The sequence below is a fragment of the Macaca fascicularis genome, chromosome 15 (assembly GCF_037993035.2).
Source record: "Macaca fascicularis isolate 582-1 chromosome 15, T2T-MFA8v1.1".
NCBI classification, from domain to species: domain Eukaryota; kingdom Metazoa; phylum Chordata; class Mammalia; order Primates; family Cercopithecidae; genus Macaca; species Macaca fascicularis.
In genome coordinates this window covers 64,120,165-64,134,151 of record NC_088389.1, presented here as the reverse complement: position 1 = coordinate 64,134,151, position 13,987 = coordinate 64,120,165, and the positions used below count along the sequence as shown (strand labels likewise).

The window sequence follows — 13,987 nt, the reverse complement described above, 5'->3', positions numbered from 1 at the left end:
AGGAAGTAACTTCTAGGTACTGCTCTTCTTTCCACCACTCTGCCCTTCTTGCCACTGTCACTTTCTCTGCTACAACTGCTTTCTCTCATAACTTTCTGGACATGGGAATACAGGTGATTGAGAAAAGATTGGCTTGCTGGCCTTCAGATACAGAGATGCATGAATACAGCTCTGACCCAGATCCTGGAGTTGGACTTTGTCCACTCTTTCCAAAACTGAGCCTTGCCCTGAAAGAAGCTCAGTTACAGATGTTCATCTTTGGGACACTTCCTATGCTGCCAGGGATATCATTGTAGCACTTACGTTGATGAGTCCATTCCTTTGTGGAATCTCTTGGTCCTGGCCTCCATCTTCTAATGGGTTCTATTAACTCGTCTTGCAGATGAGGAAACTGAGATGATAATTGAAGGAACATATCTACTCTCCTTTGCTCATCCTAAGGTACAAGAATACACATTTACAATTGTAGAGGAAGAAATAATGACCTCAGTGTAATAAGTAATAGAAAAAGAGTGGAGTTCATTCATTCCATTTTACTGTGTGGAAATTTAAAAAAATTTAATCACAGCCACTGGACAAGCTTCTTCAGAAGACTGAATAAAGAATTTTAGGAACAAGTAACAGGCCATTTTAATAATTTTTAATCCTACTCACAAATAGCCTATTAAGATAAAATATCCTTCAAAGTCAAGTACTGGGCTGAGGTTAAGTGTCGTTGGAGAACCCAGCATGTTGTGTTGTTTTCCTGTTGTGTTTTTGCTGAATAGAGACTATTCTAGATTATGAAGTTTGGTCCTCTCTTCCCAGGAACCTCCTATTTGATTCTTGCTACTGATATAGTCATTATTTCCTGGATGTCTCCATGCTTTTGTCCTGGTCCTTGATTGCATTTATTTACTTTTCTGTCTTTCTGTCATTCTCACAGCCCCACCAGCAGCAGTAGGTATGGCTCCTCCTGTAATGTGAGTCAAGGAAGCTCTCAGCTAAGTGAGCTAGACCAGTATCATGAACAAGATGACGACCATCGGGAGAGGGACTCAATTCATTCTTGCCACAGCTCTAACAGCCTGTCCAGAGATGGCCAAGCAGGTTTCAGAGAACAAGAGAAACCCTTGGAGGTGACAGTTCAAGCAGAGAAGGAGGCAGCATGTGAACCCAAGGAGACGAAAGAAGATGCCACAACCTACCCTCCCCCAGATCTGATGCTGCACAAAGACCACTTCCTAGGTCCTCAGGAAAGGTAGGCAACAGCTCCCTTGAGGAGCTCACATGGCTTCCTCAGTACCTGCCCTGTGGTATTGTTGAAAATAAGTGATTGTCATTTGTTTCCCTGCAGCTGGGTATGGTGGTAGTTAACACACCTAAGCTCAACTCTATATTGCTTCCTTTGATTTATGGTGTACTTTCCAAGATATTTTGGAGATCTCTGAACATTTGGGTTTTTGTTTGTTTTTGAGATAGAATCTCACTCTGTTGCCCAGGCTGGCTCGATCTTGGCTCACTGCAGCCTCGACAGCCTGGTCTCAAGCGATTCTCCCACCTCAGCCTCCTGAGTCCCTGGGACTACTAGCTGTGCACCACCACACCTGGCTAATGGTATTTTTTGTAGAGACAAGGTTTCACCATGTTGCCCAGGCTGGTCTTGAACTCCTGAGCTCAAGCAATCCACCTGCCTCAAACTCCCAAAGTGCTGGGATTACAGGTGTGTGCCACTGCACCTGGCCAGCATTTGGGTTCTTTGTCGTTAGTGAGATGCAGTGTACCAGGACTTCTTGAGTTTGCAGTTCATAGCTTACTAGTTGACCTTGTATATGGCAGCCTCTGAGTCAGGAACTGACTTGAGCCAGGTTATTTCATCCACTGGGGCTGTTGTGCGTACTTTGGCTGACTTCCTAACCTATTAAGAATGCTACTTTGGCCTCTGGCCCAAACTTGTTCAAAGGGGTTGGTCCGGGTCAGTGTGTGCATGTACTTATGTACAGGTATATGTGTATGTGTGTTGAACTGCTCAGAACAGTGACCTGGTACCTATTCTGCTGGTATGGGCTAGAGGATGAGAAATCAGCCTGAAAATACCAGGTAATTAGGAGGAACTTCAGGGAAAATCCCATTGGAAAATAACAGTGATTTCTGTTGTAACTTTTTTTGGTGAACATTTTGTTTTGCTTTTCCCTGGCTGAAAAACCCAGGACAGAGTTAAGAAAGAATTGATCTAGAAGTCAGATGTAACCCACCCCTCGGCCTCCTCAGGGCCTAGCAATGTGTCTGCCAATTCATATCCATGGGAAGAAAAATTTAAAATGTGTCCTCTTTAACATCTCATAATGAAGCCGAGTACGGAGTCTGAATGTTATTACTAGCTAAATTGGTTAGACTAGCCAATAGGTTGGAGCAGAGCCAGAGTTCTCAGACTCGGCACTCGAGACATTTTGGGCCAGGTGATTCTTTGTTGTGTATATTATAGGATGTTTAAAAGCGTCACTAGCCTCTACACACTAGATGCCAGTAGCAATCCTCGCAACCCTCAGCTGTGACAACTAAAACTGTCTCCTGACAGATTTCCCCTGGAGGGACAGTTGCCCACTGGGGTAGAGTGATAAGGGATGGGTATGACGTAGACTTTCAAATTTCAAGATCTAATAATAAAGCCTCTCACTGAAAGACCAGAGCACTGAATGTGGATTACATGGTAAAAATTAGGGAGTGGCTGATGCTTCTACTTTACTACTGGATTAATAGATGAGTCGCAAACTTTTCTGAAGATATTAACTTATTTTCTCTCTTCTTCCCTTTTTTGATTTTTAGTCATCTCTGGTAGCTCATCTAATAGATGGGACATCCAGGAGGTGAGCTGCGGATCAGGCTTCTTATTGGGTTGATGACCCACTGAAAAACTGACTCTGGCTCTCCATAGACCTTAGACTTGGCAGTCACTATTATCAGGGCAGAGCTCCTTATGGAGAAGCAGAAGTGCCCAGCACAAGTCCTTGTCCTCCTCTACTGGTTGTGTCCTCTCAGGTCCTATCTGTGAGAGTGAAATCCAGTTCTACCTTGGCCAGAAGTACCCACAAATGTTTTAGAACAGTTGACACACTTAGTTGGCATCGGAACCAACCATATGTTTTACATGTCTAGATGGTGGACACTTGTCTGCTGAATTGACTGTAGACCTCAAAGAGAGAAAGGAGAAACATTGTTGCCAAGATTAACCACTATTCTAGTTAGTGTGGATAATGAATTGTTCTAATGCAGGGTAGTGTTTCTGTCTCAAAGGTATTTTGTTATGTGTATTGTTCATTTTACTGAGGGTGTTCTAGAAGCAGCTCAAGGAACAAGATCATGGCAGTAGAAGGGCTGTTTTTTTTTTTTTTCTTGGCACTTTTCATGTAAAAAGGAATGGGTAAGACTTCTAAAATACTTATTGGAGCAGGAAGGGTTTGCAGGAACAAAATTCTGCCCTAAGGATGCTATGCAAAACCCCCAAGGGAACTGATTGTTTTAAGAAGTGCAGTGAAAGGGATTGAAGGGCTTATTCTACCCCTCTCTGCATGGTTTCTATACTACTATTGACTCAAGGCTCTTGCTGTTGCCTCTAGAGTCCTGATCCCAGAGTGTTCCAGGAAGCCACCAAATTGGGTAAATGAAAAAAAGGAGTAGGAAAGAAGGAAACAGATGAAAAGCTAAAAGGAATTGTCATTTTAGAGTGCCATGATCATGCCACTGCACTTCAGCCTGGGCAGGGGCCTTTTTTGAGACTCTGTCTCAAAAAAGTAAATAAATAAATAAAAGAGGGAACAGATGAGAAGCCAAAAGGAGTTATCGTTTTAGAGAGGAATTGTTTTCACATTGGATATTCAGTACTATGCTGTTTTAGTAACCTGAATCACTAAATAAGTGTAGGCATGAGTACTAACCATTTTATTTTAGACATTTGGCAGTCTTGCCTTGAGCAGTGTCACCTTGTGGCCTTGGCTGTTTTTAAGAAGTGTACTTTTTCTCTGTTACAAGTTTTCCTGAGGAGAATGTATCTTCACCATTTACCCAAGCCAGAGCACATTGGATCCGAGCAGTTACCAAGGTTCGACTCCAGCTGCAGGAGGTAGGAAATCTGTTCTAGTACTGGTTGGGGCAATTTTTCCTTTGAAATTGGGAGACATATGGTGCTGGAGAAGCAATCAGTGATTAGTCATCTTCTTACAGTGTGCTTCTGGGAATGCATGACAATTAAGCCAGAGCTTTAAGGGATGGGAAGCGGCCAGTGGCTTTCTTCTGTGCTGATGAATGGAAATTAAATAGACCTAGTGGGCTGAGAGCCTGACCATAAAGTTAGATGCTTATTTTTCAAGTACTGTTCATTGTCTCTTTGAAGCAGTTTGCATTTAGGGCAAAAGAAGATTTCAAGCCCCTTAGGATAGTTGTCTCCCTTACCTAGCCAGTTCATACTGGCTAATCTGTAGGGGCCAAAACAGGGTACAAAAATATCTATGGAATTTGCCAGTTGAAGTACCAAAGCATGAACACACTAAGATCTGAAACAACATAAAAAAATGTAAAAACAAAGATAAATATTTTTCATTTTCAGTGTTACAAGTTTAAAGTGTCTTTATCTGTGTGTCAGGAGGTAGGCAGTCTTTAGGCAGAAGGTGCTTTTTTTTTTTTCCATATAAGTTTAGGAGGTACAAGTGCAAATTTGATACATGGATATATTGCATAGTGGTGAAGTCTGGGCTTTGGGTGTAGCCATCATCCGAATAGTGTACATTATCCCCATTAAGTAATTTCTCTTTCCTTACCTGCTTGCACCCTTCTAAGTCTCCAGTGTCTGTTATTCCACAGTGTCTATAAATCCATGTGTACACATTATTTAGTTCCCACTTATAAATGAGACCATGCAGTATCCCATGGTGTGTGTGTGTGTGTGTGTGTGTGTGTGTGTATACCACATTTTTAAAAGCCAGACATCTGTTGATGAACACTTAGGTTGATTCTATATCTTTTTTTTTTTTTTTTTTGAGTTGAGGTCTTGCTCTTCTGCCCAACCTGAGTTCAGTGGCATGATCACTGCAGCTTTGAACTCCTAGGCTCGAGCAATCCTCCTACCTGTGCCTCTTTAGTAGCTGGGTCTACAGGCAAGCACCACCATGCCTGGCTAATTAAAAAAAAAAAAAATTTTTTTTTTTTTGTAGAGGCAGGGTCTTGCTGTATTGCCCAGGCTGGTCTTGAACTCCTGGCCTCAAGCGATCCTCCCGCTTTGGCCTTCCAAAGTGCTGAGAGTACAGGTGTGAGCCACTATACTCAGCCCATGATATTTTTGCTACTGTGAATAGTGCTACAATAAACATATGGGTGCAGGTATCTTTTTGATATAACGATTTATTGAAGTTACATGTTTAATGACAATTGGCTGTCGGTAGTATAATATCTGGCAGATATTAAAAGTGCAATCATGCTCACATATGTGCACATGTACTTTAAAATTTAATTTATTTTGAAGCGATTTCAAACTTAAGGAAAAGTTGCAAAAACAGTAAAGAACTACTATGTCTCCTCACCCAGATGCTCCAACTATTCACATTTCACATTTACTTCATTTCCTTCCCTCCATTATGATCAATCTTTTTTCTGAATCATTTGAGAGAAAGTTGGAGACATGATATTCTGTCATTTCTAAATCTTCCTTTGTATTTCCCTGTAAACAAGGCTACTGTCCTGTATAACCACAATATAACCATTCACATCTGCCAAACAACAATAACAACACTATTATCAAGACCCTATGCATATTTTGCCAGCCATCCCGACAATGTCCCTTTTTCCTTTCTAATCCAGAATCCATTCCAGGATGACACGTTGCATTTAGTCATGATATCTCTTTAGCCTCCTTCAGTGTTTCCCATCCTCAGCAGTTTTAAATGGTATAGGCTTTTCATTTTGTAGCATATTCTTCAATTTGGGCCCATTCAGTGTTTCCTCGTGTCCGGACTGAGGCCATCCTTTCATGGCAGGAATTACACAATAAAATGATGCTGTACTGTTTTCAGAGCATTGCGTCAGAAAGTACCTGATGTCAATGTGTCCTACCATTTATAATGTTAGCCTTGATCACTTGGTTAAGTTTGTATTGGCCAGGTTTCTCCACTGTCAAAGCACCATTTTTCCCTTTGTAATTGTTAAGTGCCTTGTGGTGCAGTACTCTGAGGATACGCTGGTATCTCTTTCCTCATCAAATCTCTACCTACCAGCTAAGTAGCCGTCTCCTGTCTGAATCTACCACCACTAATGGTGCTTGCCAATTGGTAACTTTGTGTTTCTATTATTCTTTCTATATTAATTAGTTGGCATTCTATTTTTAGGAAGAGATTTCCCTTTTCTCTCATTAATTTATTTATGTCAATATTGCATTATGACTCTTACATTTCTAACTTACTACGTGAGTTATAATCCATTACTGTCATTTATTTTAGTGCTCAAATTGTTCTGGCTTCATATGAGCACTCTTAATTTGACCCTTCAGGGAGAAGATAATGTTTTAGTAATTACTGAAAAGATAGCTGCTTCGAAAAAGTATTTTGAATACAGATATTTGAAAATGCTACTATTTGTGTATATATATGTGTGTGTGTGTGTGTGTGTGTGTGTTCTTTTACCAGAAACAATGTTACTGATAAAAACTCATAACTGCATTCTCTAAAATCTTGGAGACTATTAACATATTAAAAAACTTTCTAATGACAATTTCCAATGAGTTTTGAACTTATTTGTTAAAAATGTGAAAATATTTCTCACGATTTTGCAAGAACAGCTGACTGACATCAGAGAAGAGGAAAAATTACTAAAGTTTAACAAAATCTCTGAATAATTAGTATGTTGGAACCAATTGCTCTTCTTTCATTAGATTTGATATATCATTATCTTTTTCAGCTGTGACAGCTATGAAAACCATGTATTGAAGTAATTGAATGTACAATCAGACCTTAAAGTCATTTTATAACGAAATATTAAAATAACATTTAGGAAACAATTAGGCATATTATATCACATTGTTTTAAAAAAATGTATCACTGTGAATATTTTTAGTTACAGCAAAAAATGTTTTGTTATTAATAAACATTTAAAAAATTTTAAATTTGTTATGCTTTTCACATTTTAAATTTTATAATGTATATTAATGTAGCTATACATCTGTATAATTTTTAAATGAATAAATGTACATATGTTGAGAGGTTCATGCTAAAAAAATTTTCCATGGGTAGGGCTGCCTAATTGCAAACACTGTCTGTTGATATAGACTGAAATGAGGCAAACAAATATTTGTTTATTTATTTATTGAGACAGGGTCTCACTCTGTCACTTAGGCTGGAGTGCAGTGACATGATCATAGCTCACTGCAGCCTCAACTTCCTGGGCTCAAGTGATCCTCCCACCTCAGCTTCCCGAGTAGCTAGGACTACAGGTACACACTACCACACCCAGCTAATTTTTTTTAATGCTTTGTAGAGATGGAATTTCACTGTGTTGCCCAGGCTGGTCTTGAACTTCTGAGCTCGAGCGATTCTCCTGTCTCAGCCTCCTAAAGTGCTATGATTATAGGCATGAGCCACTGCATCTGGCTAAACAAGCTTTTTTTTTTTTTTTTTTTTTGACGGAACCTCACTCTGTTGCCCAAGCTGGAATGCAGTGGTATGATTGTAGCTCACTGTAATTTCCGCCTCCTGAGTTCAAGCAGTTCTCATGTCTCAGCCTCCCTGGTAGCTGGGACTACAAGCGTGGACCACCATGCCTAGCTAATTTATTTTTTGTATTTTTAGTAGAGATGGGGTTTCACCATGTTGGCCAGGCTGGTCTCAAACTCCTGACCTCAGGTGATCCACCTGGCTCAGCCTCCCAAAATGCTGGGATTACAGGCATGAGCCACCACGCCTGGCCTAAACAAGCATTTAAAATGAACATTTATGGAATGAATGTCGTAATACTTACTGATTTTTTATTTCTAATTTTTTTTAAAAGTAAGGGCCTTGTAATTCTTCCTATAAAGCAAAGCAAAGTAATTAACGTTCTCCATGTAAAAGGAAAGCTCTGAATTAGAAAAATAAGAATATATTGGAGAAGACACAGTTTAAGTTATGGCCTTTTCTTTTTCAGAAGTATCATAATTCAGAGTCTCTCAAAAAGACTAGCTGAAAACAGTTGCCAAAGCTTGGAATCATATAGACAGAGGCATGGTTTATCTAAGAGTAACTAAGAACTTAACTGAATAAGAGAACAATAGTAAAGATATTCTTAACACAGGTAAAGTAACTGGCAACTGATTAGAAATGTCCAAGAGGAGAAACAAGTCAGAGTTTAAAGAGGGTTCTGATAACAGTTTAAGATTGAAGCAGAAATATACCATTTATACTTAAGATGAGATTTAGTAGCATATTGGTTTAAGTTATGGGAGAGAAAGAAGTTAAGCACAACACCAAGGATTTTTTTGCCCCGCCACCACCCCCCTGCCCCAAGTAATTGGAAATTCCACCTAATCATTCCTTCACCCTCCACTCGAGATAATCTTTTTTGTTAGTTTCCTATTTATCATTCTAGAATATCTGTCTGCAGGTACAAGCAAATATGAATATACTAATGCTTCTTTACCCCTTTTTATACAAAAGATGGTATATTATACATACCGAGAATATCTTGATTTTCTATTTGGAGATCCTTCCATACCAGAAAGAAGAAAATTTTTCATTATTTTTTATAACTGAGTAATATTCTGTTGAATGAAGTATTTGTTCTGCAAGTAGTGAGTCCTTTGTTGATGTTCATTTTGTTGTTTCCAGTCATTTGCTGTTAACCATGTTACAAATGAGTAACCTTGTACATACGTCATTTTGCATGTCTGCAAGTATACCAAGGGGATATGCATTTATAATTTTGATAATTATTGCCAAATTGCCCTCCATTTGTCTGTGGCTTAAAATAACAAGGGCTTGTTTCTTGCTCATATTCCATGTCAAGGAGTTTTGCTTTAAAGTTGTCTTCTCTCTGCAGTCCAGGCTGATGGAGCAACCAACACCTGGAACACTGCCAGTCACAATGATAAAAAGAAGGGAAAGATAACAAGTGAAAGAAAATATAGCAAGTTGTACTTTGGCTCTTAAAACTTCTACCCAGAAGTTATTAATATCGCTTTTGCTCACATTTTCCTAGCTAAAGAAAATCATGAAACCAAATTTAACTTTTTAAAAATAATTTCAACTTCTATTAATATTTTAGATACAGAGGGCTGGGTGCAGTGGCTTATGTCTATAATCCCAGCAGGAGTTTGAGACCAGCCTGGCCAACATGGTGACTCCCATCTCCACCAAAAATACAAAAATTAGCTGAGTGTGGTGGTGCATACCTGTAATCCCAGCTACTTGGGAGGCTGAGGCAGGAGAATTGCCTGAACCCAGGAAGTGGAGGTTGCAGTGGGCCAAGATCATGCCACTGCACTCCAACCTGGGTGACAGAGTAAGACCCTATCTCAAAAAAAAAAAAAAAAAATTAGATACAGGGGATACCTGTGCAGGTTTGTTAACATAGGTATTTTGCATGATGCTGAGATTTGGGGTATAGATCCTGTCACCCACATAGTGAACATGGTACTCAGGTAGTTTTTCGATCCCTACCACCTTCCCCCTTCCTCCCTCTAGTAGTCCGCAGTGTCTGTTGTTCCCATCTTTTTAAGTACCCAATATTTAGATGCCACTCATTTTTTAAAACTTTTTTTTAGTTTTATTTTTTTGAGATGGGGTCTCACTCTGCCACCCAGGCTGGAGTGCACTGGCATGATCACAGCTCACTGCAACCTTGAACTCCTGGGCTCAAGCAACCCTTCACCTCAGCCTCCCAAGTAGCTGGGACCACAGGCATGTGCCAGTATGCCCAGCAAATTAAAAAATTTTTGTGTTGAGATAGGGTCTCACTATGTTGCCTAGGCTAGTCTTGAATTCCTGGCCTCAAGCAATCCTCTTCTCTCGGGCTCCCAAAGTGCTGGGATTACAGGCATGATTATAGGCCTGGCCCCTGGCTCCTGTTTATACGTGAGAATATGCGATATTTGGTTTTCTGTTCCTGCGTTAATTTGCTTAAAATTACGGCCTCTAACTGCATCCATGTTGTTGTAAAGGACATTTCACTGTTTTTTATGGCTGCATAGTATTCCGTGATGCATATGTACCACATTTTCTTTATTCAGTCCACTGTTGATGGGTACCTAGGTTGATTTGATGTCTCTGCTATTGTGAATAATGCTGTGATGAATATATGAGTGCATGTGTCTCTTTGGTAGAACGATTTGTTTTCTTTTCATTATATACCCAGTAATGGGATTACTGGGTTGAATGCTAGTTCTGTTTTAATTAAAGTGGAGCAGTATGACATACTTTTAAAGAGATAGAGAAGGATATTTGTCAGTGGCTTTAATGCCTACTCCCAAAAGTATATGCTTCCTATAGGGAGTGTAGCAATTTATACTCCTACTAGTGATGTCTTAAGAGTGGTTTTCTCTTTCCTAACCCATCAGTAATGTATCAAACTTTTGGATTTTCACTTATCTGCTAGGCTCTTTTTGCTACCCTGTTTAGGTGAGATGCTTCCAACATATAGAATTACTTATATTTCAGAAATTCTCAGAGACTTTATATTTGCTGTTTCCCATGCTTAGAATGCTCTTTCTCTTAATTAACATAGCTAACTTTTCATTCACATCTTTTAAAACCCAGTCACATGTCAGTTATGGGGTAAAGTTTCTAGAATCTTTGCATATTTTTTTCTACTGCATGATGATGTAATGGAGTTACTTCTTTACTGCTATGTCTTACTTTTCTGTGTACTTCTTGTAAGATCCTTTAATGTCAGGCTGAGCTTTTTAAGGCTGATATTCTAGAGCCCAGTATGGAATCTGGCAAAAGGTGTTTAGCTAACCTTTTGTGGATGCCTAACCAGCCAGAGATGCCCCACATCATTTCCACAGAAGTCTCCATGTGCATCTTTATCTTCTAATTAATACTATTTGTAATTATCCCCAAGGCCCAGCACTTAAAGTCAATAATAGCAGAATATTAACTATTAACATTAGCTAAATTTTCTTATATAAGCTTTATATACATGAACATAAATTACTGAATTTAGATCATAGTGTGTGTGGATTTAAACATTTTTTTCTCACTTTGTTTTTGTGAGCTTTATTCTGGGTTATTAAATATTTTTGAAAACATGATTTAATGACTTTATTAATAGATTAATATTCTGTCGTATAGATATTTTATAATATTCCTCTTGTTTCTTTCTTTTCTTTTCTCTTCTTTTCTTTTGAGACAGAGTCTTGCCCAGGCTGGAGTGCAGTGGTACAATCACAGCTCTCTGCAGCCTTGACCTTCCAGGCTCAAGTGATCCTCCCGCCTCAGCCTCCCAAGTAGGGGGGACTACAGGTGTGTGCCACCATGCCTGGCTGATTTATTTATTGTAGAGATAGAGTCTTCCTCTGTTGCCCAGCCTGGTCTTGAACTCCTGGGCTCAAGCAATTTTCCTGTCTCAACCTCCCAAAATGCTGGGATTACAGGCATGAGCCATCATACCTGGCCCCTCTTGTTACTATTATGAATAATGCTGTGATGAGCATCATTGTGCATACATCTGTTTTCATTTCTGATTATTTCTTTAACTTAAAATAGATTAAATTGCTGAGTTGAAGGGTATAATTTTTTTAATTTAAATTTTATTTTTATTTTAAATTTTATTTTTTAAATAGAGATCAGGGCTCGCTACGTTGCCCAGGCTGTTCTTGAACTCTTGGCCTCGGGTGATCATCCTGTGTGGGCCTCCTGCAATGCCATGATTACTGGTATGAGCCATCACACTCGGCCTCAGGGGTGTATATCTATATATATATATATCTATATTAAGACTTCTGACAAACTTCTTGATTTATTTTCAGAAAAGCTTTTCCGGTTTGTACTTTCAGTATTTGAATGTGCTCTACCAACATTAAGTATTGGAATTTTAGAAAATTTTTGCCAATTTGACAGAAGAATGGTATAGCATTGTTTAATTTGCATTTCTTTGATTATTTGTGATTTGAATATTTCTCCTAAGTTTATAGGTCACTTATACTTCTTCAGCTAGTATTACATCAAAGAGACTTTGAGAATCATAGAAACCTAGCTACACTTATGCTATTCCTATAAGATTGTCAGCCACTTGAGGGAAGAGGTTATATAGAGTCATCTCTGTGTCTTCTGGGCTGGCTGAGTACATGAACATAATTGAGTACATGGCCATATGTACTTAATAAGTGTTTGATGACATTGCTATTGCTGATGAGGCAGTAATGTTGGTAGTGTGAGTGGGAGTGGATATGAATCTGTACCTTATTTGGCTTAGCTGCAGAAAAATCTGGGGGAGGAGGTGAGACTTTAGCTCTAGAAATGGAGATTGCGGTGGCAGCAGGTGGGTGGGTGTTCCAGGTGGAAGGGACAGTTCAGGAGAAGGCATGGAGATAGGCCAGGAAGAAAACTTGACAGGAGCTCTTGGGTTGTTGAAGAAAGCTGAGGAAGGAGAGCCTTGGTAAGCAGGGACAGAACTGAGCAAATAGATAGGAGGCCTGGGTTTAAATGGAGCAGTCTCAGGAGAGGTAAGATTACAGCTGCCAGCCTGAGAGGTAGATCAGCATGTTCTTAGGGGCAATCATTAAGACAGAGAACAAACCGAAACTCTTCTGCAAAGTTCCATTCTCACTTGTTACTCCCTCCCAAGAAAAGTGACTTCCTTCTTGTTCTATGATTGAAGCCTCAAAAATGGGTCCCTTGGGGAAAAATAATGAGGCTGAAGGAGAAGGCTTTTGAGAACCGCACCATTTAGACTTAATTGCACCAGGGAAATACTCTTTCCATAATCTTAAACTCTGGAATTTTTTCTGATCACGTCTGCCTATCTTCTCAACTCTTTGCCCTCATGGAGACTACCAATTTCCAATCCCTCCTTTTCCTTACAACTTTGCATCCCTTGCCCTAGCCATTGCCATTCTGACATTTTTTTTAAAATGGAAGAATGTTTTGAATAAGTAATAAATGTAAAATATAAAATTGAAAAGGGTATTACATATAGATATGTATTTATAAATATATAATGCACAGTTTCCCTACTTCAGATTCCCAGCCCCCCCCCATCTCCTTTTCCCCGTCTTATTGTTATTTGTGTCTCATGAATCAGTCCAGAGTTAATCCATCCATTTATGAGCATGTGTGTGCCCCCAAACTTGTATGTGTATTTTGCACACATTGTCCTACACCTTGCTTTTTTCATTTATTGCTCTATCTTGGAGATTTTTTTCCTTATTAGTATAAATAGAGTTCATGCTCTATTAACAGCTGCATGGTTTTTCTGTTAGTATAAATAGAGCTACTGCTTTGTAAATAGCTGTATGGTATTTCTTTCTGTAGATGTGTTATAATTTATATACTCTGTCCCCTACTGATGGATCTTTAGGTTGTTTGTAATGTAGTTGCAATACAAATCCTGTACATGAGCCTGAATACTTCAAGACTTATCTTAGCCACAGCTTTTGAGACCCCTCTTCAAACTTCATGGTAAGCCCTACCCAAGAACAGGCCTTACTATTGCTTCACAAACCAGAGTGACCTTCCCTGGCCCTAGCTGCTCCTCTGAATGCTGCGAGACAACCCTTGTTCTCAATAGACCGTTTTTGCCCTCTGGGAAACTGCAGTGTCCTTACCTGATATCTGAGATCAGAACCACCATATTCTCTACCTTGTGACCTTGACTGGACCTGGCTGTTCCCTGAAGCCCTCTTTGATAGAGACTATGCCTTTTATATGCCCTGTGCATTACTGGGTTAGAAGTGAGGTTTGGTGTTCTCTGGCTCCCTCTGCCACTTCCAAGCCATTACTAGATCCTTGCCTAACCTGTTTCTACAGCCACCTTCGTTGTTGCAATTAGATTG

The 13,987-nt window shown here is 39.5% G+C and overlaps 1 protein-coding gene across 11 annotated transcripts in view; it reads left to right on the top strand.

Moving 5' to 3' along the window:
• UNC13B (unc-13 homolog B) overlaps positions 1-13,987 on the top strand; it is a 235,883-nt gene that overhangs the window by 142,499 nt on the left and 79,397 nt on the right. For 10 of the 11 annotated variants that reach the window (XM_074017186.1, XM_074017187.1, XM_005581386.5 and 7 more), the window contains 2 exons: positions 926-1,240; positions 4,009-4,099. In XM_074017186.1, coding sequence (XP_073873287.1) covers positions 926-1,240; positions 4,009-4,099 — 406 coding nt within the window. Of the gene's footprint in view, positions 1-925; positions 1,241-4,005; positions 4,100-13,987 lie in introns of those variants that run through there. The other variant, XM_074017190.1, reaches the window with a different exon arrangement.